This window comes from Gorilla gorilla, chromosome 4 (assembly GCF_029281585.2).
Source record: "Gorilla gorilla gorilla isolate KB3781 chromosome 4, NHGRI_mGorGor1-v2.1_pri, whole genome shotgun sequence".
In the NCBI taxonomy this organism is placed as follows: domain Eukaryota; kingdom Metazoa; phylum Chordata; class Mammalia; order Primates; family Hominidae; genus Gorilla; species Gorilla gorilla.
In genome coordinates, this window is record NC_073228.2 from 64,048,721 (window position 1) to 64,073,351 (window position 24,631).

General features: G+C 47.7%; 2 protein-coding genes across 4 annotated transcripts in view; one reads left to right on the plus strand and one right to left on the minus strand.

Annotated features, from left to right (window-relative positions):
• The window catches only part of PIPOX (pipecolic acid and sarcosine oxidase), a 107,027-nt gene that overhangs the window by 14,215 nt on the left and 68,181 nt on the right, over window positions 1-24,631 (minus strand). The gene's annotated exons all lie outside the window — the stretch shown is intronic.
• LOC101146625 (NADH dehydrogenase [ubiquinone] iron-sulfur protein 5-like) lies at window positions 21,346-21,729 on the plus strand. The gene has a single exon (XM_019027169.4). It carries the CDS (start codon window positions 21,346-21,348, stop codon window positions 21,664-21,666), a length of 321 nt encoding a protein of 106 aa, XP_018882714.1. The 3' UTR covers window positions 21,667-21,729.

The window sequence follows — 24,631 nt, forward strand, 5'->3', positions numbered from 1 at the left end:
GGTTTAGCCCAGCTCAGCCGCCAGCCTCACCCTTGCATCCCTGTGGCTTTCTATTCTTGGCTCAATTATTGTCATGCAAATGGGCTCCTTCCTTTGCCACCTTCCTGTCTCATTATGATCTTTGTCTCAGGACTTCGGCCCTGGAATTTCAATGCCTCCTAGACCATACTGGGCACCGGGAATGCTGCCTCCCCCTGCTGGTTTTCCCCTCTTCAGCCTGATTTGCTTTAGAGATTCTAGAGGGCCCAGCTAAGAACTTGGCACGATGCCCAGAATAAGACCCACCTCCCTGGTGGGTGGTGAGGTCAGGGGGTAGAGGCAGGGGCCAATTGGGAGGGCAGTTTTGTGATTATGAAATTATTCCCAGCATGTTTTACTTTCATTTTGAAGAAAGAAGAAGAAATGATCCTGAAAAGACAGAAAGGACAGAGTGAGAGGAGGAGCCCTCTCCTCAGCCACAGAGAGGGGACCAGGCCAGCCCAGTGCCTGGAGGGGCCCGGTGTTGAGCATCTCTCTGTCCCAGGCAGTATGCTTAGTAAGTACTGATACTGGCATTTGGGTAGGGCTTGATTCTCATACAGTTCGAGGGTCCTCTTTGAGAAAAAGGAAAAAGGAGAATTATTAATACAAAATTAGATGCCCGGATGTGGAAGAAACTGTTCAATTAAGGACCCCCATGGTTGAAGTTTCATTTGCTTCATGGTAAATTTGCCTCTGCATGAGTTATCTCATTTACTCCTCATAGCCCTAGGAGTTTCTGCGGGTTTTTGTTTTTGGATTTTTGGTTTTTGAGAGGATCTCTGGGATCTCACTGTCACGCAGGCTGGAGTGCAGTGGCACGAACTCGGCTCACTGTGGCCTCCACTTCCTGGACTCAAGGGGTCCTCCTACCTCAGCCGCCCGAGTAGCTGAAACTACAAACGCATGCCACCATGCTCAGCTAATTTTGTTTATTTTTTGTACAGACGAGGGCTCACTGTGTTGCTCAGGCTGGTCTCGAACTCCTGGACTCATACAATCCTCCCATCTCATCCTCCCAAAAGCTTGGATTACAGGTGTGAGACACTGCACCTGGCTTAGGAGTATTTTTATGCCTACTTTTGGCAGATTAAGGATGGCCCCAAATTCTTTATCACTCCTTCTATCACAGGCTCTGTGACTGCTTGACCCATAAAATATGGCAAAAGTGATACCATGACACTTTCTGGCACAGCCCTAAAGAGACTGGCAGCTTCCTCTTCTTATGTTGGAGCCCTTACTTTTTTTTTTTTTTTTGAGAGGGAGTCTCGTTTTGTCATCCAGGCAGGAGAGCAGTGGCACTATCTTGGCTCACTGCAACCTCTGACTCGTGGATTCAAGCGATTCTTCTGCCTCAGCTTCCCGAGTAGCTGGGCCTACAGGCGAGCGCCACTACACCCAGCTAATTTTTCATATTTTTAGTACAGACGGGGTTTCACCATATTGGCCAGGCTGGTCTTGAACTCCTGACCTCATGATCCGACCGCCTCGGCCTCCCAAAGTGCTGGGGTTACAGGCATGAGCCACCGCACCTGGCCAAGGAGCCCTTACTCTCTGAGCCCTGAGCCACCATGTTAGAAGTGCAGGCACCCTATGGGAGAGTCCACATGGAGAGGACCTGGGACCAGGTGGAGAACCCTATATAAGAATGAAGTTATCTTGGTTTGGGAGGCTGAGTCAGGAAGGATCGCTTGAGGCCAGGAGTTCCAGACAAACCTGTGCAGCATAGCAAGACCTTGTCTCAAAGAAAAGTGAAGTCATCTTGGTTCCTCCAGCCCAGCCTAGCACCAGCCAAATAGTACCAAGTGACCCAATTGATGCTGCATAGTGCAGAAGAATCACCCAGTCAAGCTTCATTCCTGATCCACAAAACCATGAAACAGAATAAAATGGTTGTTGTTTTCAGCCACAACATTTTGGGGAGGTTTTTTACACAGCCATAACCAAAATACTACTTAATGAATGGCTGAAGACGTGAAGGCTTAGAGAGATTCTATCTTACCCAAAGCAACACCCCTGGTATACAAAGACACTGAGGCTGGGCACAGTGGCTCACGTCTGTAATCCCAACACTTTGAGAGGCCAAGACGGGAGAATCACTTGAGGCCAGAAGTTTGAGACCAGTCTGGGCAACATAGCAAGACCGCATCTCTACAAAAAATGTTAAAAATTAGCCAGGGATGGTGGTGCATGCCTGTAGTCTTACTTACTTGGGAGGCTGAGGCAGGAGGGTCACTTGAGCCCAGGAGTTTGAGGCTGCAGTGAGCTATAATCACACCATTGCACTCCAGCCTGGGCAATGGAGCAAGATTCCAGCTCTATGGAAAAAAAAAAAAGAAAGAAAGAAAGAAAAGAAAGACACTGAGCTGTGAACCTAGGTCTGTCTGCTCCAGAATCCGTTCCTTTAACCACTGTGCTTTACTGAGGATGAGTCAGAACTTGTAATGATGATTCCGATTTCAATATTTTGCTATTTCTCCCACAATGAGTGGGAGAAAATAATGGTCCAGGAAACCCACATGACTACAGGGAGCTGCCCTGCCTCCATACAGTGGCCTGCCAAGGCCGCCAGCAATGCTTCTCATTCCACAAGTAATCCCCCAGACTGATCTTGGCAACTGGCTGTCCTCTCAGCCCAGCCCTTTTGTTCTTAGGAAAACAGGAGCCCAGAGAGGAGGTGCCATCGGACTGGATTTTTCTTTCTTTTATCTTTTTTTTTTTTTTCCTGTTACAGGATTTCAGTCTGTCACCCAGGCTGGAGTGCAGTGGTGTGATCATAGCTCACTGCAGTCTCAAATTCCCGGCCTCTACTGATCCTCCCACCTCAGCCCCCTGAGTAGCTGGGACCACAGGAGTGCACTACCACGCCCAGCTTATTTTTTGTAGAGACAGAGTTTTGCCATGCTGCCCAGGCTGGTCTCAAACTCCTGGGCTCAAGCAATCTGCCCACGTAGGCCTCTCAAAGTGCTGGGACTGGCTGGGTGCGATGGCTCACGCCTGTTATCTTATCACTTTAGGAGGTCGAGGTGGGAGGATCTTTTGAGGCCAGGAGTTCAAGACCATCCTGGCCAACATGGCGAAACCCTGTCTCTACTTAAAAATACAAAAATTGGCCGGGTGTGGTAGTGCAGGCCTGTAATCCCAGCTACTCAGGTGGCTGAGGCAAGACAATCGCTTGAACCCGGGAGGCGGAGGTTGCAGTGAACCGAGATTGTGCCACTGTACTCCAGCCTGGGCGACAGAGCAAGCCTGCCTAAAAAAAAAAAAAAAAAAAAAAAAAAAAAAGTGCTAGGTTACAAGCAAAACCCACCATGCTTTTTTTTCCTTCTAAAAAAAAAAAACCGAGTATATATATATATATATATATGTATGTATATTTCAAGAGTCCAGAAATCCTCACAACTCCATATGCCACTCCCACCCCCCGGAAGAGGCCAGCATCCACATCACAACTGGACAGCTCCCCAGAATAAAAAATGGCTGACATAACCGAGAAAAATGTACTATCTGAGTATGTAAAGGCTTGATATAAATATATAAGATCAGCCCCCAGATTTCTCTTGATAAGATGTCAGAGGAGATGAACAGTTTACGTACAAGGAAAAGCAGACAATAAATCCTCACATGGAAGTGTGCCCAGTCTCACTAGCAATGAAAGAAATGGGAATTAAATAACTTCAAGGTACTATTATGTGCCTATTAAATTAGCAAAAATAAATAAAAATGACAACCTCTTATGTTGTCAGTGCTGTGGGGACAGAGATAGAGGAGGGTGGCAATTTGGGTTGTCAGGATCTCCTGGAGGTGGCTGAGGCAACACACAGCAATCCGGGTAAAACAGCTCAAACCTTCTGACCTAGAAATTCAACCTGGGGAACCATATCCCAAGGGGAGACAAAGGTATGAAGATATTGATATCTGTGCTTTTACAATATAAAAAAATGGGAAATAACTCAACCACAAGGAATGGCTGAACAAGCTCTGGCTCGCTGGCACAATGGAATACTACGTAGCTATTCCAAATAACAAGCTGGACTCTGCTATGCAGAAATGTGTGTATGAGATAATCCTGAGAAAGGCAAGCAGAACACAAACAGACACACACACACACACTGCAACCAAGTGTTCTGTGTACGTGCGATCAAAAATCGAAAGAGAACTTGGTGGAGTAATTGAGCTTCATGCTCATTAGTTGCCGCATTCTATAAAAGCCACACATCCATTCACAATTTGTAAAAGAAGGAGCAAGCCCCCGGGGAAGCAGATGCTTCAAATCTCCCTGGCCCCTGGTTCCAGGGCCTGGGGAATTTCACTCTTTGTTCTAATCTCAGTTCTTCCTGCTGCCCTCGATATTTCTTATTGTTCAGTCCTCCAGGGAAGCTACAAAGCGTCTCTGTATCCCATACCCCCACCCCCACTTTGTTTAATACAATATCCCTTCAGAGATAAAATGACAATTCCATTTCCCCATCCCTACTTCACAAGGCTGCCCTGGATTCCTGGACTCAAGCATTCTGCTTCTCGTTAAGAAATTCAAACAGCTCCTCCGAAAGCAGACACTGGCCATGGCCCAACCTTGAAATGAAAAGCGAATCGACTTCTGAAGACTTCCCCTTCTCTCAGGGTTGCCCGTCCTTGTGGCTGTCCTGACAGGGGCAGGCAGAGAGACGCTATCCACTCAAATTCCATTTTAACACCCATTCTGGATCGGAAGACTATTAAAGGGAGAGCCAGCAGCCTTACACCTTGCTGCTTGTGTGTGTCAGCAATCGCTTCTCGTGTCCTGGGGCAGAGACGCTGAGGATATGAGGCTGAGCTGCTCATCTGATGGTTTGATTGACACTTTGCAGACGGGGGTGGGAGAGCTGAGCCAGGGAAGCTGCAAGCTGTACAGATCAGAAATAATGAGAGGGCCCGAATCCGGAGAGAGCAAGGAATAAATGAGAGACCTAGGAGTTGGATGGCGAGGGAAACGCTTCTGTTCTCTTTTCCCTGCTCTGCTTTGCCAAGGAGCCTGGGGCAAGGAGGCAGGCAGGCAGACCAGGAAGGGCTCCCTGGACCTATCCTGCCAGCTGCTGGGGCATCTGGGGCATCCAAATGTGCAGAGGATGCCAGCGTGAGAAAACAGAGAGCGGCAGAGCAGGCTTTGTGCGTGGTCTCTATACACATCGCCGGCCCAGTTCAAGTCTCAGGTTTAATCTCTTCTCTGCCATCCTCCCTCCCTTTGCCCCCGGGGTCACCTACCCACCATCTCTTACCTAAATTATTGCATTAACCTCAAAACATTTCTCCCCGCCCCATCCTAGCCCCTCTTAATCTATCCTCCGCATCCCTGCCAGAGTCATCTCTCTAAACAGCAAATCTGAACCGGTCACTCCCTGCTGAAAATTATTTAATAGCTGCCTATTTCCTATTAGGATAAAATCTAAATTCTTTAGCTTGGCACACAAGGCGGTTCACACTCTGGCCTCTACCTGCTCTTGCAGCTTTGTCTCAGGTCCCTTCTCACTGTGTCCTTTGTGCCCGGGCAACGCTGAGCCTAGAGAGGTTTCAGCATTCAGCGTGATTCTTCCAAATTCCCCGACACCCCCAAGCCCCCTTAGACAGTCTCTCTCCTATACTCCCTTCCCACCCTGCGCATCTCAATAACACTGAGCATATTGCATTGTAATTGTTTGCATGCCTGCCTTCCCCCAAGCTCTTTAAGGAGAAAAAGCCTTCTTTTCATTGTCATTTTTTTGTAGGTAATACATATAGAACAACATAGTGTACGAAAGAGACCACTGTGGAAAGGGCGTCTGTTTCCACCCTATCCTCAGCTGCTTAGTTCTCCTCATCAGATGCAAGCAATGCTGTTGCTATTTCCTTTTGTGTCCTTCCAGAGATGTTCATGGGTAGACAAATATATACAGTATATTCTCTTTTATTCATCTCAAAAGTAGAGTACTAGAACACCCTGGTGTTTTCATTTTCTTTATCTTGGCAATCCACGTCAGTCATACCGAGTGGGCACCTTCTCCCTGATGGCTGCATAGTATTCCATGGTGTGTAGGAGACATTTGGGAATAAGAAGGCACCCCCTCCTGTTTACTGATAGGTAGTGAGTTTCTCTGGCTCTCATAGGTGCCCTCGAGTCACAAAGCTCTCTAGCTGTCTGCTATTGGGTGTTCAGGGAGGGCGAGATGCCTGTTCTGGGCTGGCCCGGCAAGGTTTATCAAAGGCTGACAGCGCCCTCTGTGAGTGCCCAGGACAGCACCCACCTTCAGACCAGGAGGTGGAGGGGATTGAACACCCAGAGACCCTGGTTTCTGCTTCCTTTGTATTTGTTAAATGACATATATTAGAGTCAATGCTTCTCCCTCAAGACACAAGAGTACAGTTGCTAGGCAGACTCCAGGGGAGGGCAGAAAATAAGAAAAGTCTTGGGAACTAAGACCATAACCTCGAGAAAATACAAAGTCATGATTTAGCCTGGAAGTGAGGGGCAGGCAGGATAAACTCACGAATGAGCACCCTCAGACCTCACTGGGACAAAAGGAAAAGGAGGGTGGAGTGGCTTTCATCTGTCTCCAGGCGAAACTTCCCAGCAGGTAAACACTGGAATCTTCTTAGCCTTATTTCCAGGTCTTTCTCTGTCAATCCTACATAAAGACATGTCCATATTTGCACACTTATCTGACTGTGGTGCCCCAAAATATCCCCAGGTATTCATTAAGTGGTGTCTTCATACACATGTACATCTGAGTGTGTATATTTCTACCCCTAGGCTTTTGGAGAAGGCCCCATTAAAGCTCAGCAGGCAGTGGGAAAAATGAGAAATCAGAGTGCTCAGAAGTGGTCCTGTTTTCTCTGTGGAGGTGAGGGTGTGTCTGGGATGGAGACGAGGTATGTGTCCCCTGTTGGCAGCTTTCCCTCCCTTCTCTGCAGAGATGCTTTTCCATGGCTTTCTTGTGCCTCACAGCCTGGATATCACTATACCCTAAAGTGGGGAGTTGGGGAAAGAGTGGAAATTGGGAGCAGGAAAAGTAAACAGCGTTTGCATGAGCTGGGTTGGCTTGATAGGTGACAGGGCAACAAAAATTCAGCAGCATGCAGGAAGATTAACTCCAGCATTGGGCCCTCTGGTAGTCTCCTTTCTGGGTAGATGTGGTCTTCCCATCCTAGCTCTGCAGCCAGACCTGCTGATTTCGCTGTTTATTAGGAAACAGAGACAGATATGCAAACTCAGGTCTTCCCCACACTATCCCGCCAGCCATAGGGTCATGGAGGCAGAGAATCCAAGGGAAGCCTGAGAAAAAGGAGGAAAGGAAAGCAGAATTCTGGATAACAACTTCTAAGCCTTCTTCAGTGCCCACCTTCTGCTTGCTGCCTCCAGACTGGCCCCTAAGCCAGTCTGGCCCATCTCTCGGCCATGATGCCTGCAGACACATCTTCCTCACTCTTTTTTCTCACTGTTTCTTATTCTGTTCTTTTTTCTGTTTCTGCCTTGGGTCCCCTTCATTCCTTTGAAGTCAAGAGAGAAAGAGAGGTTTAAGGTAAGCCCTAGCGTGGTATTGTGGCATGCATCAGTAGTCCCAGCTACTCTGGAGGCTGAGATGGGAGGATCACTTAAGCCCGGGAGTTTGAGTCCAGCCTGGGAAACATAGCAAGACCTTGTCTCTAAAAAAAGGAAGAAGAAGAAGAAGGAGAAGGAGAAAGAGAAGGAGGAGAAGGAGGAGAAGAAGGAGAAGAAAGAAGGAAAGAGAGAGAGAGAGTAAGAACATAACTAAATAAAAATAAGGGAAGGCCTTCATGGATGGATAATAGGAAACCAGGACCTAGCTAGGGAAGAGGCCTTGAGGCAGTGGAAAAAGGAGAAAGGCCTAGAAGAGCCAGGGAATCTTTGGTGCCAAAGCCAGAAGGCTTTGCTTGTTGTTGAGAAGCCTAGAGCTTTTTCTTCTCACTGGGGTTTTTATGGGAAGTTTAAGCATGCTAGAGCTGGGAAGGCTCAGCTGTACCCCTCCCTCCTCTCTCACCTGGCTGCTGGTTTAGACAGGACTGTCATGTTTGGAATTTCACACGTCTTGAATCTGTGGACTGGTGTCTTTCATGTGCTTTGGAAAACTCAGCCATTATCTCTTCAAATACGTTCCTCTGCCCTATTCATTCTTCCCCCTCTTTCTGCAAAATACATACAATAGATCTCTGCATGCTATATCTCTTATCTTCTCTATTCTCCTCTCTTTTTTTTTTTAATCTCTATGCTGCGTTCCAGGTAATTTCTCCTTATTATCTTCTACTTTGCTAACTCTCTGTTCCACTGCATCTAAGCTGTTTTTAAATTAATGAGTTGAGTTTTAATTGCTGTTACTATATCTTTAGTCCATTTTGTTACCTCGCATAATTTCCTGTCCCTGCAAATATTTTCAAGCTTGTTTTTTATTTATTTGACTGCAGTAAGCATGGTTGTATTATAGTCTATGTATGATCATTTTAATGTGTGAAGTCCTCACGAATTTTTTATTTTGTCTCTTGTTTCTTTGAGTCTCACTCATGGAGCCTTATTTTCTTATAGGCTTGGCTGTCTTTACCAATATTCTGGTAGCTGTGCTTGAACAAATATATTGGAATTATTTTCTTATGAAAGTGCCTTCTTTTACACCACATTGTGTTTATTTCTGCCAGGCATCAGCAGCACAACCATCTAAACCCAGTTGCCAGCCTGAGGTTCCCTGGAGTACCCAGGCAATGTGAATGGGGTAGCTTACTTTGGTTTACCCTTACCCTGATGGTGTAGCCCTTTGGGGGTCTCAGCATATTGAGGGGAGAATCTTCTACTACAGTCTCCACAATGAGCAGGCACTGGGCTTGGATTTCCAACCCCCTTACTCTACCAGACCATCAAAATGAAAGTTCAGATTTGCAAGAATAGACAGATGCTCTTTAACGGAAAAGTGATTTCTATGCATCCTCTAGTTTTCTCTTCCATGTTGGCCTGTTAATTCCTTACTATTTTATTAACTCTTCAAGGCTTTTAAGATGTTGTTGATATTTTATCTAGCATTTTTCATTCTTTTTACTGGGATAATCAGTCCAAATAACTCAGCCTGCCATTGCCAAGCTTCTGAACTTGGTTGCAATCAGAGTACTAGCTCCTAGAATATCTAAGCTCTGCAGTATCTTCTGCACGTGTACTGGTCTCTCATTTCCTTCATGCCTTCCTCCCCAGATGCCTAGGGTGAAAAAAGACAGTGGCAATTGTCAACAAGGAAGACCACCTCCCTCCTAGGGCAGCAAGAGTGAGAATCTCTTGATAGCCACCCTTAGAGCTAGATTTAGGCGTGGACCAGCCAGGCTTTGTCTGAGGGGCCAATATACGTGGAACCCTAAAGCGTCATCATGAATTGGAATACCTTAGAAGAGCATCTTGCTGTCTAGAATGTTTTTTAGGGAATCACTATATTTGTTTTAAAGAAGGAATATTTTGATAAGGTGCAGGTGCAGGCTGTGACCTCCCAAGGTTAATTGCTTTCCACTAAGAGTGGGTCCTGCTTACAGCTTTTGTTTCGATGAATGGGCAGCAATTGCCCACCAGCACTGAATTGCTCAGATCCACAGACAGGCACGGTCCTCTGTTCATCCTTCCTTTTTGTGGTGCCTAACCTCTTTAAATAAAGTGTTGAACAAATATTTATAGAAAATAAATTTTCTGTCTATGAGGATAGTAAGAAACTGGCAACATTAGTTGCCTCTGGGGAGTGAAGCTGGGTGGAATCTTGCCACATATAGGAAATGACTTAGGAGAAAATACTGTACAGATCATTGCAGTCCTGATGGGAGTCAGGGATGGGCTCTAGGCATTGTCAGCATCCTGTCTGCCCCTTGGCTCCCAACCACAGCCGGGGTAGGAGTGAAATCCACAGAAACGCCAGAAAGCAGGTGAAGGGTTGTGTGCAGCATCTGGAAAATTTAGAGAATGTAAAGGAAGTGGGATTGCTGGGCCCATGCTGGGTCTCATCTCACTAAGCAAGGTTCTCATACAGAACCTTGAAAGGACCCCTGCAGAGCTCTCAGCAGCGCGGTATTATATTAACCAACTGCCACCCACTTCCCACCTCATCCTTGGCAGCCCCCTTTTCCACGTGGAATCTTAGCTTTATTCTTTCTCTCGCTTTCTCTCTCTCTGAGTCTCTCACCTCTCAGGCTTGCCCACATTTATTTTCTTGCTGTTTAGAAGGACAGAGGAAGAAAGGTTTAGAGAAGACATTGGGACGATTCCAGTTGTGTTTGGAACAGACCACCAGGGATCCTTGCCCAGAATTTTTAAAGGGATAGAGAAAGAGGAGGTTCCTGGAATGGTCCGGGGAAGGTCTGCCCAGAGCCCGTTCAAAGCTCTCCAGATGCCCTGGGGTGCTGGATAACTCTGCTCCTCACCATTGCTCCTTCATAACCACCCGCCAGGTTGCCTAAGCTTGTCGCAGGTTTCAGGGCACTCACTCACAGACATCTCATTTGATCTTCACAGCAGCCTCGTGAAGTGGACAGGCAGGCATTTTTACTCCCATTTTGCAGATGAGGCAACTGATCACTAAAAAGCAACAGAGTCAGCATTCCCACCCCCACCCAAGACTGCTCACCCCAACCCTTTCTCCAAATCAAGAGTGAGGCAGATGTTCGCACTCCTCAGCACCCTGGGTCTTGGGTCCTGCTAAGTTCATTTGTGAAGATAGGGAAAGAATGTGGCTCATTCCATGTTGCAAATAACATTCCCTACCCCCACCCATGCCTGCAAAGAAAGAGAAGGAGCCCCCAGTGAGAAGAAATTCTAAAGCAGCCCCTAGGGACCTCTGGAGAAGCTGTTTGATTTATTCCAGTCCCTACTGGTACTCTGTGCCACATTTATAAACGTCAGCGCTGAAAATGAAGTTCCCACTGCCCTGGCAGCTGCCGGTTGCTGCTGTTGCTCACCAAGGTTCAGATAAAGTGTCCCCCTCCCCTTGATTGATAGGGAGCCGAGAATAAAAGAAAAATAAAAGCCCCCTGGAACATTGATGGAAGGGAGGAGGCAGCTTCTTAAGAAGAGAAAGGGTGTGATCCAGAAAGGGCTGGTACCAGTGGAAGGCGGGAAAGTGAGACGGACAGAGTGAGACCCCACCTCAAAAGAAAAAAAGAAAAGGAAAGGGGAAAAGAAGAGAATAAATACTTCTGCTTATGCAGAAAGGTGGCGAAATTCATATTTCGTTTCAGGGGCTCTGCCACAAGAAGAGGGAAGGAAAGGAGCTTGGTGAGGAAGTCTTTGTGACCTCTGGGCTTCTATGCTCCTGAGCAGGATCTGCTATCTTTTGGAGTCTGGGACAGAGATGAGGCTGGCAGAGACTTAGAACAAAGGAGGTCGGGCATGATGGCTCGTTCCTGTAATCCTAGCACTTTGGGAGGCTGAGGTGGGTGGATCACTTGAGGTCAGGAGTTTGAAACCAGCCTGGCCAACATGGTGAAACCCTGTCTCTACTAAAAATACAAAAAAATTAGCGAGGCATGGTGGTGAGCGCCTGTAATCCCAGCTACTTGGGAGGCTGAAGCAGGAGAATTGCTTGAACCCAGGAGGTGGAGGTTTCAGCGAGCCAAGATCGTGACATTGCATTCCAGCCTGGGCAACAGAGTGAGACTCTGTCTCAAAAAAAAAAAAAAAGAAAGAAAGAAAGAGAAAAAAACAGGCCAAGTGCGGTGGCTCACACCTGTAATCCCAGCACTTTAGGGGGAGGCCGAGATGGGCTGATCACCTGAGGTCAGGAGTTCAAGACCAGCCTGGCCAACATGGTGAAACCCCGTCTCTACTAAAAATACAAAAATTAGCCAGGCATGGTGGCAGGCACCTGTAATCCCAGCTAGTCGGGAGGCTAATGGAGGAGAATCACTTGAACCCAGGAGGCCGTGGTTGAGGCAGGAGAATTGCTTGAACCTGGGATGCAGAGGTTGCAGTGAGCTGAGATGGCACCATTGCACTCCAGCCTGGGCGACAAGAGCAAAACTACGTCTAAAAAAAAAAAAAAAGAAAACGGGTCCTAGAGGAGACTGGAAAGAAATGAAACGTAAAAGGATCCCAATGGACCATGCAGATACAAAGTATTATCATCATAAACCGAACCGGTGAACCAGTGGTTGAGACTGGGGAGAACCTGCTGGGAGCAGCTTGCAGCACTCCAGGTAGCCACGTGCACACTTCTCCAATAATGGCTTCCCTTGCACCTCCCCTACATCTGCAATGCTCTCGGATCTTTGAGAAGTGCTGATTGAGACCAACTCATGCAGCCCTGGCTGAGCACCCAAGGGGTGCAGCGGTTAACCAGGGGTGGCCTCAGTGATTTCAAAGCAACAAGTCATTGAAAAGTTGTTTTTAACTTGATTATTGTACCTTTATTTTAAAACATACCAGACCACATATTTCCAAATGACTATGGTTCTCTTCAAAGTCTCCCCCGTATGAAGTCGAGTAGTTAATCCAGTGGTACTCAATGTGTGGCCCAAGTCATCCTGGAGCTGATGTGTGAAATACCTTCAGGCCAATTTATAACCCAGGCAATAAAATGTCTTGCTACTTTATAGGGGTTTCCTTGCTATCCTTTAACTTGATTTATCAGACCTGTTTCCCTGTAACTTTTGGCCCTTACCAAATGCCAAATGCTCTGCCAAGCTGCTTTCTCGGAGAGGTTTGGAGCAGCCCTGGGAGGACAGGATTGTTTGGGGATGGGATGGAGGTATAATTATTAGCAAAAGAGAAATGAGAGAACCATTGTATTAATGGGAATCTGGTGGGTTTTCTCTGCTTTTCACTTTCCTTATGTGAAAATGTTTCTGTTTTTGGCCGGGCACGGTGGGTCACGCCTGTAATCCCAGCACTTTGGGAGGCCGAGGCGGGCGGATCACAAGGTCAGGAGATTGAGACCATCCTGGCTAACACGGTGAAACCCCATCTGTACTAAAAATACAAAAATTAGCCAGGCGTGATGGCGTGTGCCTGTAGTCCCAGCTGCTGAGGAGGCTGAGACAGGAGAATGGCGTGAACCCGGGAGGCGGAGCTTGCACTGAGCTGAGATCACGTCACTGCACTCCAGCCTGGGCGACAGAGCGAGACCCCGTCTCAAAAAAAAAAAAAAAAAAAAAGAAAAGAAAATGTTTCTGTTTTTAAAAACGATGAAATAAACAAAATGTGACATAGTCATACAATGAAATATTATTTGGCCTTAAAAAAAAAAAGGTGACCCAGCCTAGGCAACACGGCAATATCTCATCTCTACAAAAAATGAAAAAATTAGCGGGTGTGGTAGCCTGTAGTCCCAGCTACTCGGGAGGCTGAGGTAGGAGGATCGCTTGAGCCCAGGAGGTCGAGGCTGCAGTGAGCTGTGATCACACCACTGCACTCCAGCCTGGGTGACAGAATGAGATCCTGTGTCAAAAAAAAAAAAAAAAAAGAAAGAAAGAAAGAAAAGAAAAGAAGAAGAAAGAAATGGCATTCTGACACATACTACAACACAGGTGAACCTGGAGGATATTATGTTAAGTGAAACAGGGCACACACAAAAGGAGAAATATTATGATTCTCCTTATATGAGGTACCTAAAATAGACATAGACAAATTCATAGACAAAAAGTAGACATTGGTTACCAAAGGCTGGCAATAGACGGAATGGGAGTTAGTGTATAATGGGGAGAGATCTCCATTTTGGGAAGATGAAAAAGTTCTGGAGATGGATGGCAGTGATGGCTGTGTGAATGTGCTCAATGCCACTGAACTGTCCCTTAAAATGGTTAAATTGCAAATTGTAAATGTTATGTATATTATACACAGTAAAAAAAAAAAAAAAAAAGTCTACCTAACAAAATAAAATCTACTCAAAAGGTAAAGATTTGGCTGGGGATAGTGGCTCATGCCTGCAATCCCAGCACTTTGGGAGGCCATGGCCCAGTAGTTCAAGACCAGCCTGGGCAACATGGGGAAACCCTGTCTCTACAAAAAAATAGGAAAATTAGCTGGGTGTGTTGGTGAACACCTGTAACTACTCGGGAGGCTGAGGCAGGAGGATCACTTGAGCCAGGGTGGTTAAGGCTGCAGTGAGCCAAGATCCCACCACTGCACTCCAGCCTGGGTGACAGAATGAGAGACCCTATCTCAAAACAAAAGGGAGATAAATATTTTATATCACTGATGTTATTCATAAAAATTTGCTATGGGACAGAGTGGGCCAAAGTCCAAAGAAAAAGACCCAAAATATTCCTTCCTCAGGAACAAAAATTAGCCGGGATCAGCTGGGTTAAATACAGGTGTCTGTCACTCCTGCTCTAAAATAGCTCTGGGAAGGGATCCCTCCTTCAGTTCTTCTCCCATAATATCTTGAACCTATCTGTGCCCTGGAACATTCCACAGCACAGCCTGGGTTTCCCTGACCCGGGGCCCGCTGGGGCTGGCCCACTCCCCTGGCAGTGTGAACAAGGCTCTGGCGAGTCATGGTTCTGCTGGCCAGGAGGCTGCTGAGGTGGCTTTTTAATCCTCCAGCCATGCCGTCCTAGTGATTGCTTTTATTAGGAAGTGTAATGAAAAAGACTATATGAAGCCCCTGCCAGAAAAAAAAAATATCTAATAAGATTTTGCACCAAGTGTGGCGAGAAAAGAAAGGGGGGAAAAAGCACATTAGGAGTCAGATAATGAGATAAATGAAAGACCGCAGGGAAGATCATTTTTTCAGACTTGCTGGATGGTTGTAAAATTTTTAATTTGCTGAATTCTCTTTTTTCGTTGTCTCTGACTCTCCTCAACTCTTGTCTTTTACTGTCTTTCTGACGGCTGAACCCTTTCTCTCTTTGCCTCTCCCCTTTTCCTTTATTTTTCTGCCTGTTTCAGCTCTTGCCTTGGAAATGTGTGTGTGTGTGTGTGTGTGTGTGTGTGTGTGTGTGTGTGTGTGTGTGTGTCCTTTCCCCATTTATGGCCAAATCCTGCCTCATGACTTGGGTAGGAGGCTGAGATCTGGATGGCGAGGACCCACCTAGTTAAGGGAAAAAGAGGACAAAGAACTGCCTCTCCCAGCCTTTGCCTTCTAGGGAGTGGCTATGATTCAGCTAAAGAAAGAGAAAGAGGAATAAATCAAGGGAAGGAGGGGGAGAAATGGACTATGGAGGGAGGACAGGAGATCAAAGACCAAGGAAGTAAGGAGGAAGAGAAAGCCCCCGCTGCTCCCGCAAATCAATTGCTGGCAATGCCCGCCTCTTCGTCTGTGCTCTAAGCTCCTGAGCAGAATGCCACCTCTGTGGGATGCCAGGCCTGAATAGAAGGGCTCTGGGGCACTGGGCAGGCATGCAGGCCAGGCTGCAGGGACCCCAGGCCTGCCTTGCCCTGAAGAGAGAGGTCTCCCTTCCCCAGGACCACCCTCTCACCATCCACACTTGAAGTCCTCTCCAAAATCTAGTTTCACCGCTTGCTTTGGCAGACTCCTTCCTCCTGTTCCGAACTTGGGAATTCTGAGGTGTCTCTTGGCTGCTGCGCATAAGTCCCAGTTCACAGCTGCAACTTGGGGGACTGAGGGTGGACACAATGAGCAGCTTCCCCACAGGGAGTCGGCAGAGGAAGGAGGCTGGGAAACTGAAGTATAGGAATGAGTGGCTTAGGATGGAGACGTGCTGCTAGTTATTAGGAACATCCCTCTCACTCCTCGGTCCCTTGTTCCTTCTCCAGTGGGGACTATCCACTCTGTTTCCCTCCCAGAGATGTCATCTCTCTTGGTGCTCTCCCACATGCGAAAGTGTGTTGCTGGTTACCGAGGGAATGGGCGTTTCCTATACTGGCCATTACAGGAGATAAAAGAGCCCCCCAAATCAGTGAAGCCCATGGGAATGAGAGGACCTATTAGAAACCACACACTGTGTACCCTTTGATCAACAGTTCGTCTCTCTCCAACCCCCTCCCTGAGCCTGTGGTGACCATCATTTTTTTTTTTTTGAGTTTCGCTCTTGTCACCCAGGCTGGAGTACAGTGGTGCAATCTTGGCTCACTGCAACGTCAGCCTCTTGGGTTCAAGCGATTCTCCTGTCTCGGCCCCCCAAGTAGCTGGGATTACAGGCGCCCACCACCATGCCCGGCTAATTTTTTGTATTTTTTAGTAGAGATGGGGTTTCTCCATGTTGGTCAGGCTGGTCTCAAACTCCTGACCTCAGGTGATCCGCCCGCCTCAGCCCAGAGTGCTGGGATTACAGGCATGAGCCACTGCGCCCAGCCACCATTATTCCACTCTCTACTTCCATGACTTTAACTTTTTTGGATTTCACATATAAGTGAGATCATGTGATGGATTTGTTAATTAGCCTGACTTAATCATTCCACATTGTAAACATATATTGAAACATCAGGCCGGGCACAGTGGCTCATGTCTGTAACCCCAAAACTTTGGGAGGCTGAGAAGAGAGGACCGCTTGAGGCCAGGAGTTTGAGACCAGTCTGAGCAACAAAGCAAGATCCCCATCTCTACAAAAAATAAAACAAAATAAAATTAGCCAGGCATGGCGCGGCATGCCTGTGGTCCCAGCTACTCAGGAGGCTGAGGCGGGAAGACTGCTAAGAGTTTGAGACTGCTGGGAACTATGATCGCACCACTGCACTCCAGCCTGGGTGACAGTGGGACCCTGTCTCTAAAATAAAAATAAAATAAAAGCATCACAATGTACCCCATAAATATATATACAATTATTATTTGTCAATTAAAAATAAAATTTTAACCTGGGCACGGTGGCACATGCATATAGTCCCAACTCCTCAGGGGCTGAGGTGGGAAGATCACTTGATCCCAGGAGTTCGAATCTAGCCTAAGCAATGCAGCAAGACCCCATCTCTTAAAAAGCAAACGAACCAACCAATACTTTTTTTTTTTAATTTAGAAAAAAGAAGAACTCAGGCAAAAGATCTGGTGAAATCTGATATGCATCAACGGTGCTCGGGGGGGGTCTCAGGGAAGCTTCCACGAATGAGGGTTATGTGGTGGGGTCTGATGGTGGGGCCCCAAGCCAGGCTGGGCAGGGGAGGAAGAGGGCTAGGAAGTAAGGTGGACTGGAACAGAGATGGTCGTCCCAAGAGGGGAGCTGAAATAGGTTCAAGGCCATCTGGGAGGGGTGGCTGCTACCAGACTGTGGAATAGAATAGGCTGGGAATAAGAGCTCATACACACATAGACCAGCTCATTGAAGTGGGAAAAATACAAACGAGCTAATACACACAGTGCATCCTATGCTCCAGGAATTGCTCTGAGAACCAGAGGATATTTACTTATTCAATCTCACCACAATCCTATGGAGTCGGTACTATTGTTAACACCTCTGTTTTACACACGAGGAAAGTGAGGCTTGGTGAGAGGATTCAGAACACAGCCGCCTTCCTCCAGAGTCTGTGCTCGTAACCACCCTCCTCCAGAATAGGAGCCTAGGTAGGCAAAGTCATGAAGACTCGGGGAGGGGGAGAATGGCACTGCACTTAAGAACGTGAACTTCTGGACCCGGTAGGCTGACTCTTACCCTCTGCCTGACCTTGGATAGGATCCTTAGCACTAAGGTCGGCCTGCAGAGAGATACGAAGAGTGACTGGAAGCATGTTGGTAAAAACACAGGCACAGTGCTGTCCCTGAGCTCAGTCAGGGGAAATTTTTTTTTGTTTTTTTTTGAGACTGAGTCTCCCTCTGTTGCCCAGGCTAGAGTGCAGTGGCATGATCTCGGCTCACTGCAACCTCCACTTCCTGGGTTCAAGTGATTCTCCTGCCTCAGCCTCCCAAGTAGCTGGGACTACAGGCGCCTGCCACCACGCCTGGCTAATTTTTTGTATTTTGTTTAGTAGAGATGGGGTTTCACCATGTTAGCCAGGATGGTCTCGATCTCCTGACCTCGTGATCCGCCCCTCTCAGCCTCCCAAAGTGCTGGGATTACAGGCATGAGCCACCGCACCCGGCCAGGGGGCCAGTTTTTAACACTGTTACTCTCTGCTTCCCACGAGATGAAGGAAGCATCTTTGGTGCTTGGCAACTGGCAAGGCTCAATTTCCCACCTCTGATTTCCCACCAGAAACACAGGAGATGGACCCTCCAAGGGACTGACTTCTTAGGGGCACACAGTCCTGCAAACAGGTCCCAGCACACATAGCACAGCCCCTCTCCCCAGAGCCAACCACCCCTTGCTGTGTCCTGATGACCCCCAGTGTTCCCAAGCCCCAGGAACACCCCCTAGTCCTGTGGCTCACTGCATTGTTCCAGGAAGTGTGTGTCACCCTTCTCTTTCCTTGCCTCCTTCCCTCCCCCAGCCCCTGCTTTTCTCTTCATGGAGAAGGCACAAATTAGGCAGAAAGGAAAACGTTGACAGTTCCCAGCCCTCCCTTGCTGGGGATAAAGAGAAATACGTTAACAGTTGAAGCTTTAGGCGGATCAAACACAGTTTGTGAGATGCTTCAAATGTATTATTCATCTCACCAATGAGATGCAATCTTGGGCTTTCTCTTTTCGCCCCATCAAGAGGAAACCTCAGCTACTGTGAAGATGCCGGGCTCCAGGGGGGAGGGGGTGCTTTCAGAATACCATCTTTTCAATTAAATCAACAAGTCCATCTTGTGTCTGCCCCGTTTCTTCTGAAGCTTTCCAAATGAAATGGGTCAACTTGCCAGAGAATCTAAGAGTACAAAGGCTGTGGGTGACAACCACAAGTATTAGGCAGTGACAAGCACCTGGAAGCAAAGAGGAGACATGGAATCAAATCTGAGACACTTAGAGAAGGCAGAAGTTGGAGCCAGTCCTAGAAGGTCCTCCATGTCTGCATGCTCTTGAGGCCATGTAACTCTCATGGGCTAGAAGAACTCCAAGAGGAACCATCTCAGCTGTGCCTTTAGCTCTGCGGTGCCACTGCAGAAGGTGGCGCTTAGGTCCCTGGTGAGGATCCAAGTCCAGCCTTGGGTTGTTGCTGTACAACTTTTGGCCTTGTGATTTGGACTGGTGGAGGCCCCTGTCCCACCTGCCTGGGGATTCTACACCCATTCGTTGCTCCTCCTCCTTTTCCCTTTGGCCACTGAGGTCCCTCTGGGCTGCTGCCAGCATCCTAGGGTTCTTCACCCCAAGAAGAAGCTTCCCCAGCCTCCCATGAGTTTGCCTCACTGTCTCACAGACCTTACACGTGTGATGTGTTGAACAAATCTGATATGGGAGTAGGGGGCAGGCTCTGCCCATGGAACAGGAGATTGGGACAGCCCAGAGGGAAGAAAATTTGACGTGATGGATCAAAAAGCCATAAAGTATACACCACCTTTGACCCAGCAGTTCCATTTCTTAAAGCACCCCCAAGGAAATACTAGATAAGTGTGCAAAGATATATTGGGTTTGCCATTACTTTCAATGGCAAGAACAGCAATTACTTTTGCTCCAACCTACAAAAAGATACAAAAATGTCCATCTCAGGTTTGTCTATAATAGGAAGACTTGCAAACATCTTAAAACCACAATAATAAAGGATTGATTAAATAGTAGCCTTCTGATCTAGTCATTTAAAATCAGATTCCAGAGGAATAACAGGAGGAAGTACTGTATCAATATATTTTCATCCTAAAAAATTTCCCTTCAATCCTTACCCAATCTCATTATTCTTCCCCAAGGTACTCATTGTTATCAGTTTAGTTTGTATCCTCTCCGATCTGTATTTTTGAAGAATCACATTTAATGTAAACAAGTAATAAAACCAGGTTATGCAAGTTTGTGACTATAGATGCATGTATCTTTGCAAAGAGAAAAGGCTGGCTGAAATGTGAACACCAAAAATGTGAACAATGTTCAATGTTCAACTCCAAATAGTGGATCGCATATGATTTTTTACTTTCTTCTGCAGGAATTACTGTATTTTCTACGTGAACGGAAAAGAGAAACAATGCTATCTTTGCAAACAGTGAAACAGAAGCAATTGCTGGCACTGCCTGCCTCTGAGCAGTGGGAAAGCCTGTTCACCGTATACTCTTTTATGCCTTTTGAATTTTGCACTTTGGGCACGTATCACCTATTCCAAAAATGAATTAAATTTTTAAAAATTTAATATGGCAATAAAATGAAATGAGGGGGGTGGTGAAGACCTCCAAAGGACAGCAAGCCCTGACTGAGAATCTGTAAAATTCCTCAAGCTGTACAGCTTCTGAATCAGCTCAGGATTCACTCCAATAGTGCTGGTCTCTTTCTTTCTCACCAGACAAGGAATTAGGGCCTATAACCTAGAAGAAATGAGGTAGGGTCTAACATAAACCAGGCTGCCAGGCAGGAATAACTTTATAATAATATACAGCATGGCAACAGTAATGGCTCAGTTGAACCTGTTTTCATACTTTTTTGAAGAACTTTTCATCTCCCTTTGGTTCTCCACATTTTCCTTGAGGCTACCCACTGCTGTCAGGTTCCTGGGGAGGAAAGGATGGGACCCAAGACCTTGTCTAAAGGGCCACTGTTTGAAGTCTGCCAGCAAGACCCACATTTCCCGGGGCTGGGTGTGGGTCTCAGACAACAACTCTCTCTCCTTCCCAGGGCCCATTTCACCCATCAACACCCAGCTTCTGTCACCTGTCTCTGAGTCTCCGGTTCCTCACTTGTAAAATGAGGGTAATCAGCCTGATTATGAGATGTGGTTGCCAGTCAACAGACTGTATGGCAAGGGTGCCACCTGCTAGAACAGAAGGTCCCCAGGGCTGGAGTTGCTTGCAAGCACCCACCCTGGGGGAAGAATCTAGACAGCAAGTCCGAGACCTGGTATAGCCGTTATTTATAAGCTGATGACAGATATTTTCAATCCGCTGTGTTGTGAGAATTAAATAAGACATGTGCGTCTGTGTTTGAGGATGCAGGCCATCCATCCAGCCTAGAAAACGCTGCATGAAGGATGAATTCTCTCCAGCCCCACCAATCCCATCTTCCTATGCCTCTACTACTCGGACATCTCCTCGTATTGTCATTGTGCAACTTGTTTCATGAACAGTGTCCCCAGACTAATTCCTCAACAACACAATTTGGGTCCTAATCATTTTAATACATCACGTAGTAGATCCCCAGAAACTGTTTGCTGAATGAATAAGTGGATGCTATTTATAAGGCCATGATCCTTGTAAATTCTCACTAGGCTGCCTCTTGTTCCTGCCCCTGAAGCTGCTGAAGGCCTGCGCTCCCGGTCTGAATTCACTCTAAACTGGACCCAGAGGAGGTGGGAGCAGAGAAATTCAGGGAGCAGCACAGTGTGGTGAAACGTAGACTAGGGGTCATCCTGAAGCGGCGGCCAGAGAAGACACAAAGACACGAGCATCGGATCGCCATGCCTTTCTTGGCCACCCAGAAAAGGTTCGGCCTTAACATAGATCAATGGTGGACAATCCAGAGTGCTGAACAGCCCTACAAGATTGCTGCTCAATGCCATGCTTTTGAAAAAGAATGGATAGAATGTGCATATGGAATCAGTGTTATCCGGGCAGAGAAAGAGTGCAAGATAGAATATGATGATTTCGTAGAGTGTTTGCTTCGGCAGAAAACAATGAGACGTGCAGGTACCATCAGGAAGCAGCAGGATAAGCTGATAAAGGAAGGGAAGTACACCCCTCCACCTCACCACATTGGCAAGGAGGAGCCTCGGCCCTGAGCAGAGCAGCTGCTGATGTCTGGAGGCTGAATTTCCTGTTCTCTGTTCCTCACTGGAAAGATTGTTTACAGAAAACCTCCTTGTCAAAGTGTATAAAAATAAAGGCTTGCTCCATCCTAAAAAAAAAAAAAAAAGAAGAAGAAGATGAAGAAGAAAAAAAAGGAAAAGAAAAGTAGAGTGGGGCTGTCGTCCTGGCCATCAGAGACTTAACCTCTCTGGGCTCAGTATCTTCATCTATATATGATCATTAGAGCAGATCGGGGTTGAAAACTCAAATGCCTACAGAGGCCAGGAAAATAATGTAGACAAGGCAACAAAGGGGGAAGGTGGCACCCTCCCTTTGTTGGAGAGCAGGCATGCTCCTTGCACAGTGCTGCCCTTCCGTGCCCGCTGATCATCTCCAATTGATGCAAGACTGTGGGTCAAGTCTTGTGGCAAGATTGTCTGATCTTTCAAGGGAAGCCAGCAAAGTGGATTTTTATGTGAAGTCTCTTGAATAGGTCAAACTCAAGTCCATAGGCCATTTACCGCCTGGAGGCCACTGGTTTGCGGTCTCAGCACCAGCGGACCACCTGGCTTCCTTCCAGCTCTTCAATTCTGTGCGTTCAGGAGAGGAGAACATTCTTGTAAGTAACTGTTTAAAGGGAAGGACTCAAAGTCTGGACCTCATTCCGGCCGCTGGGCCTCCGGTAACTGCCAGCCTGACCCCTAAACTGCAGCTTTATGCAAGGCATGCCCCCCGTCTGCCAGCCCCCACCCCCCTGCCCCACCAACACACGCACATCAGGGGGCAGAAATGGGGGGTGAGGAGGAGACAATGATCCTTTGTCCTGGGGTGGGCCGGGGTTCAGCCCCTCCTGTTCTGCCCCTAGGAGTGCCCGCCCTGCCTAGAGAGCTAGGCCTAGGGGCAAACTGCCCACCCTTAGGCTACCCTGCACAGGGGTGCCTACCGGTGATACAGTCTCACCTAATAAATTCCTGTCAGAAAAGCTGTCAGGGCCTGGGAAATAAATAATGATATTTAACATTTTGTAATAACAACAATTAACCGGTAAATAATGTCCTTTAAACTGCAAACGCTAGAGTAAATTAATTCTTCTAATGAGCTGTCAGGCACGGAAGAAAAAAGTCCCCGTGTTCTTTGCTGCCACGCGGCTGCCGTGTGAGCAGCCGAGGAAGCTCACCTCGGGCCCTGGGAGCTCATTACAGGGAAGCACGCGGCGCGGGGTTCCCGGGAAATCAGCCCGGCCTAGCCTGCACCCACGTGGGCACTCGGCCGCCGCCCGCACCCGGAGCCCCACGGCCCCGCCCTCATTGTGCACGGCGCGCCGCTCCAGGTGCCGATCGCAAATGGGCAGCGCGGAGGGCATTTCAGTTAGAGACCTCCCCCTCTCCCTTCTGGTCGCCTGGGCGGCGCTCAGCCTCGAGGTGGCGGGGGACAGGAGCTGGGAACTGAGGCGGGAGGAGGGGGAGAAAATCTGCGCGTCCCTAGTCCTTGCTGCGTGACTTTGGAGAGGTTTCTTGCCCTCTCTGGGCAGGAACGTTGTAAATGGAAATGTGAAGCTAATCAAACCAGATGTGATTATTTCTGAGCTCCTGAGAAGTCCGTGACCATAAAAAGACACCTAAGAGTGAGGCAGCTCTTTATGTACTGATTCGGAGTAATCTCCAAGATATATTGTCAGGTGACAAAAGCGAGGCACAGAAGAGCTTGCAGGGGATGCTACATCTTGTGTATTAAAAGCAGGACTCAAGAAAGAGTATGTGTCCGTGTTTGCTTGTATATGTCTAGACAGGAAGCAGGTAACATTGCTTGCCTCTGGGGAGGGGAAGCTGGACACGGGGGCTGGAGGGAGAGTTCAGTGAACAACCTTTTATACCCTTATTATTTGAACCATGTACAGGTATTACCTATTCAAAGAATAAACGTTACGAAAAACAAAGCCATACACATCAGGGGTCAGCTTGTCTCTCAGTAGCTTTCAGGAAGTGGAAGCCACAGGGGCCCAGCTGCACTGAAGCCCCATGTGAAATCCCTCCAGAGAGAAAGAGAGCACACTGCCTCTCTAATAACCTATTCTAGAGACAAGCTAATGAGTCAGGAAGTCCTTCCCAGTAGCTAATCCCATTCCCTCCTGCTACAATTTAAGTTTCTCTCTTCATGTTCTGTGTTTGGTGGGTGAAAGGGCTGATAGATAATTCTCTGCAGAGAGCTGGGGGTAGAGGACAGCCACTGTATGGACAGGAGAGAATGAACGGCAGTCCCAGCCCTCTGGAGCCCACAGGCCTAGGTTTGAATTCACTTCTGTCACTTGCTCACTGTATGGTGTTGTATGTCACTCTCCCCACTGCGCTTCCACTTCCTGTGGTCCCCGCCTCCCTCGGGAGGATATTAAGTGCTGGACCTGGTGAACAGGCATCTACTTCCCATGGAAGCCCGCAGGTCCATTGCTGCCCAAGATGGACAGAGACCCCCTGCACAATCCTGGGTCATCTGCCCACCCCTTCCCAGATCTATGGCTCTCCCAGCTGCGACGCCCAACCCCACCTCCCACCCGGAGCAGCCAGATACAGCCTCCCTATGGCCAGATGCAGCTTTGCCCATTTGGCACCTAAATTGTCATGCCCTGAATCCAGAACAGGTTCAAGGTAGCTGGTGGCTGAGAGATAGTGTTGGAGCCAGAAATCACCAGAGGTGATCACTTCTGAGCTCCTGAGAAGCCCGTGACCTAAGACACCTAAGACACCTAAGAGTGAGGCAGCCCTTTATGTGCTGGCCCAGGGCTTGAGGAAAGCATTTGAGCAGCTACTTTGGGGCTGGGGGTAAGAGAGGGGTTCAAGCCAGGAGAACTCCCAGCCCCCTATCACCATCTGACCAACTCCCCCTTTATCTATTTTGTATCCTTGCCATCTTCATAAAGTGTCTTTTGATTAAAGAGTTTCTTAGCTGGCCAGGCGCGGTGGC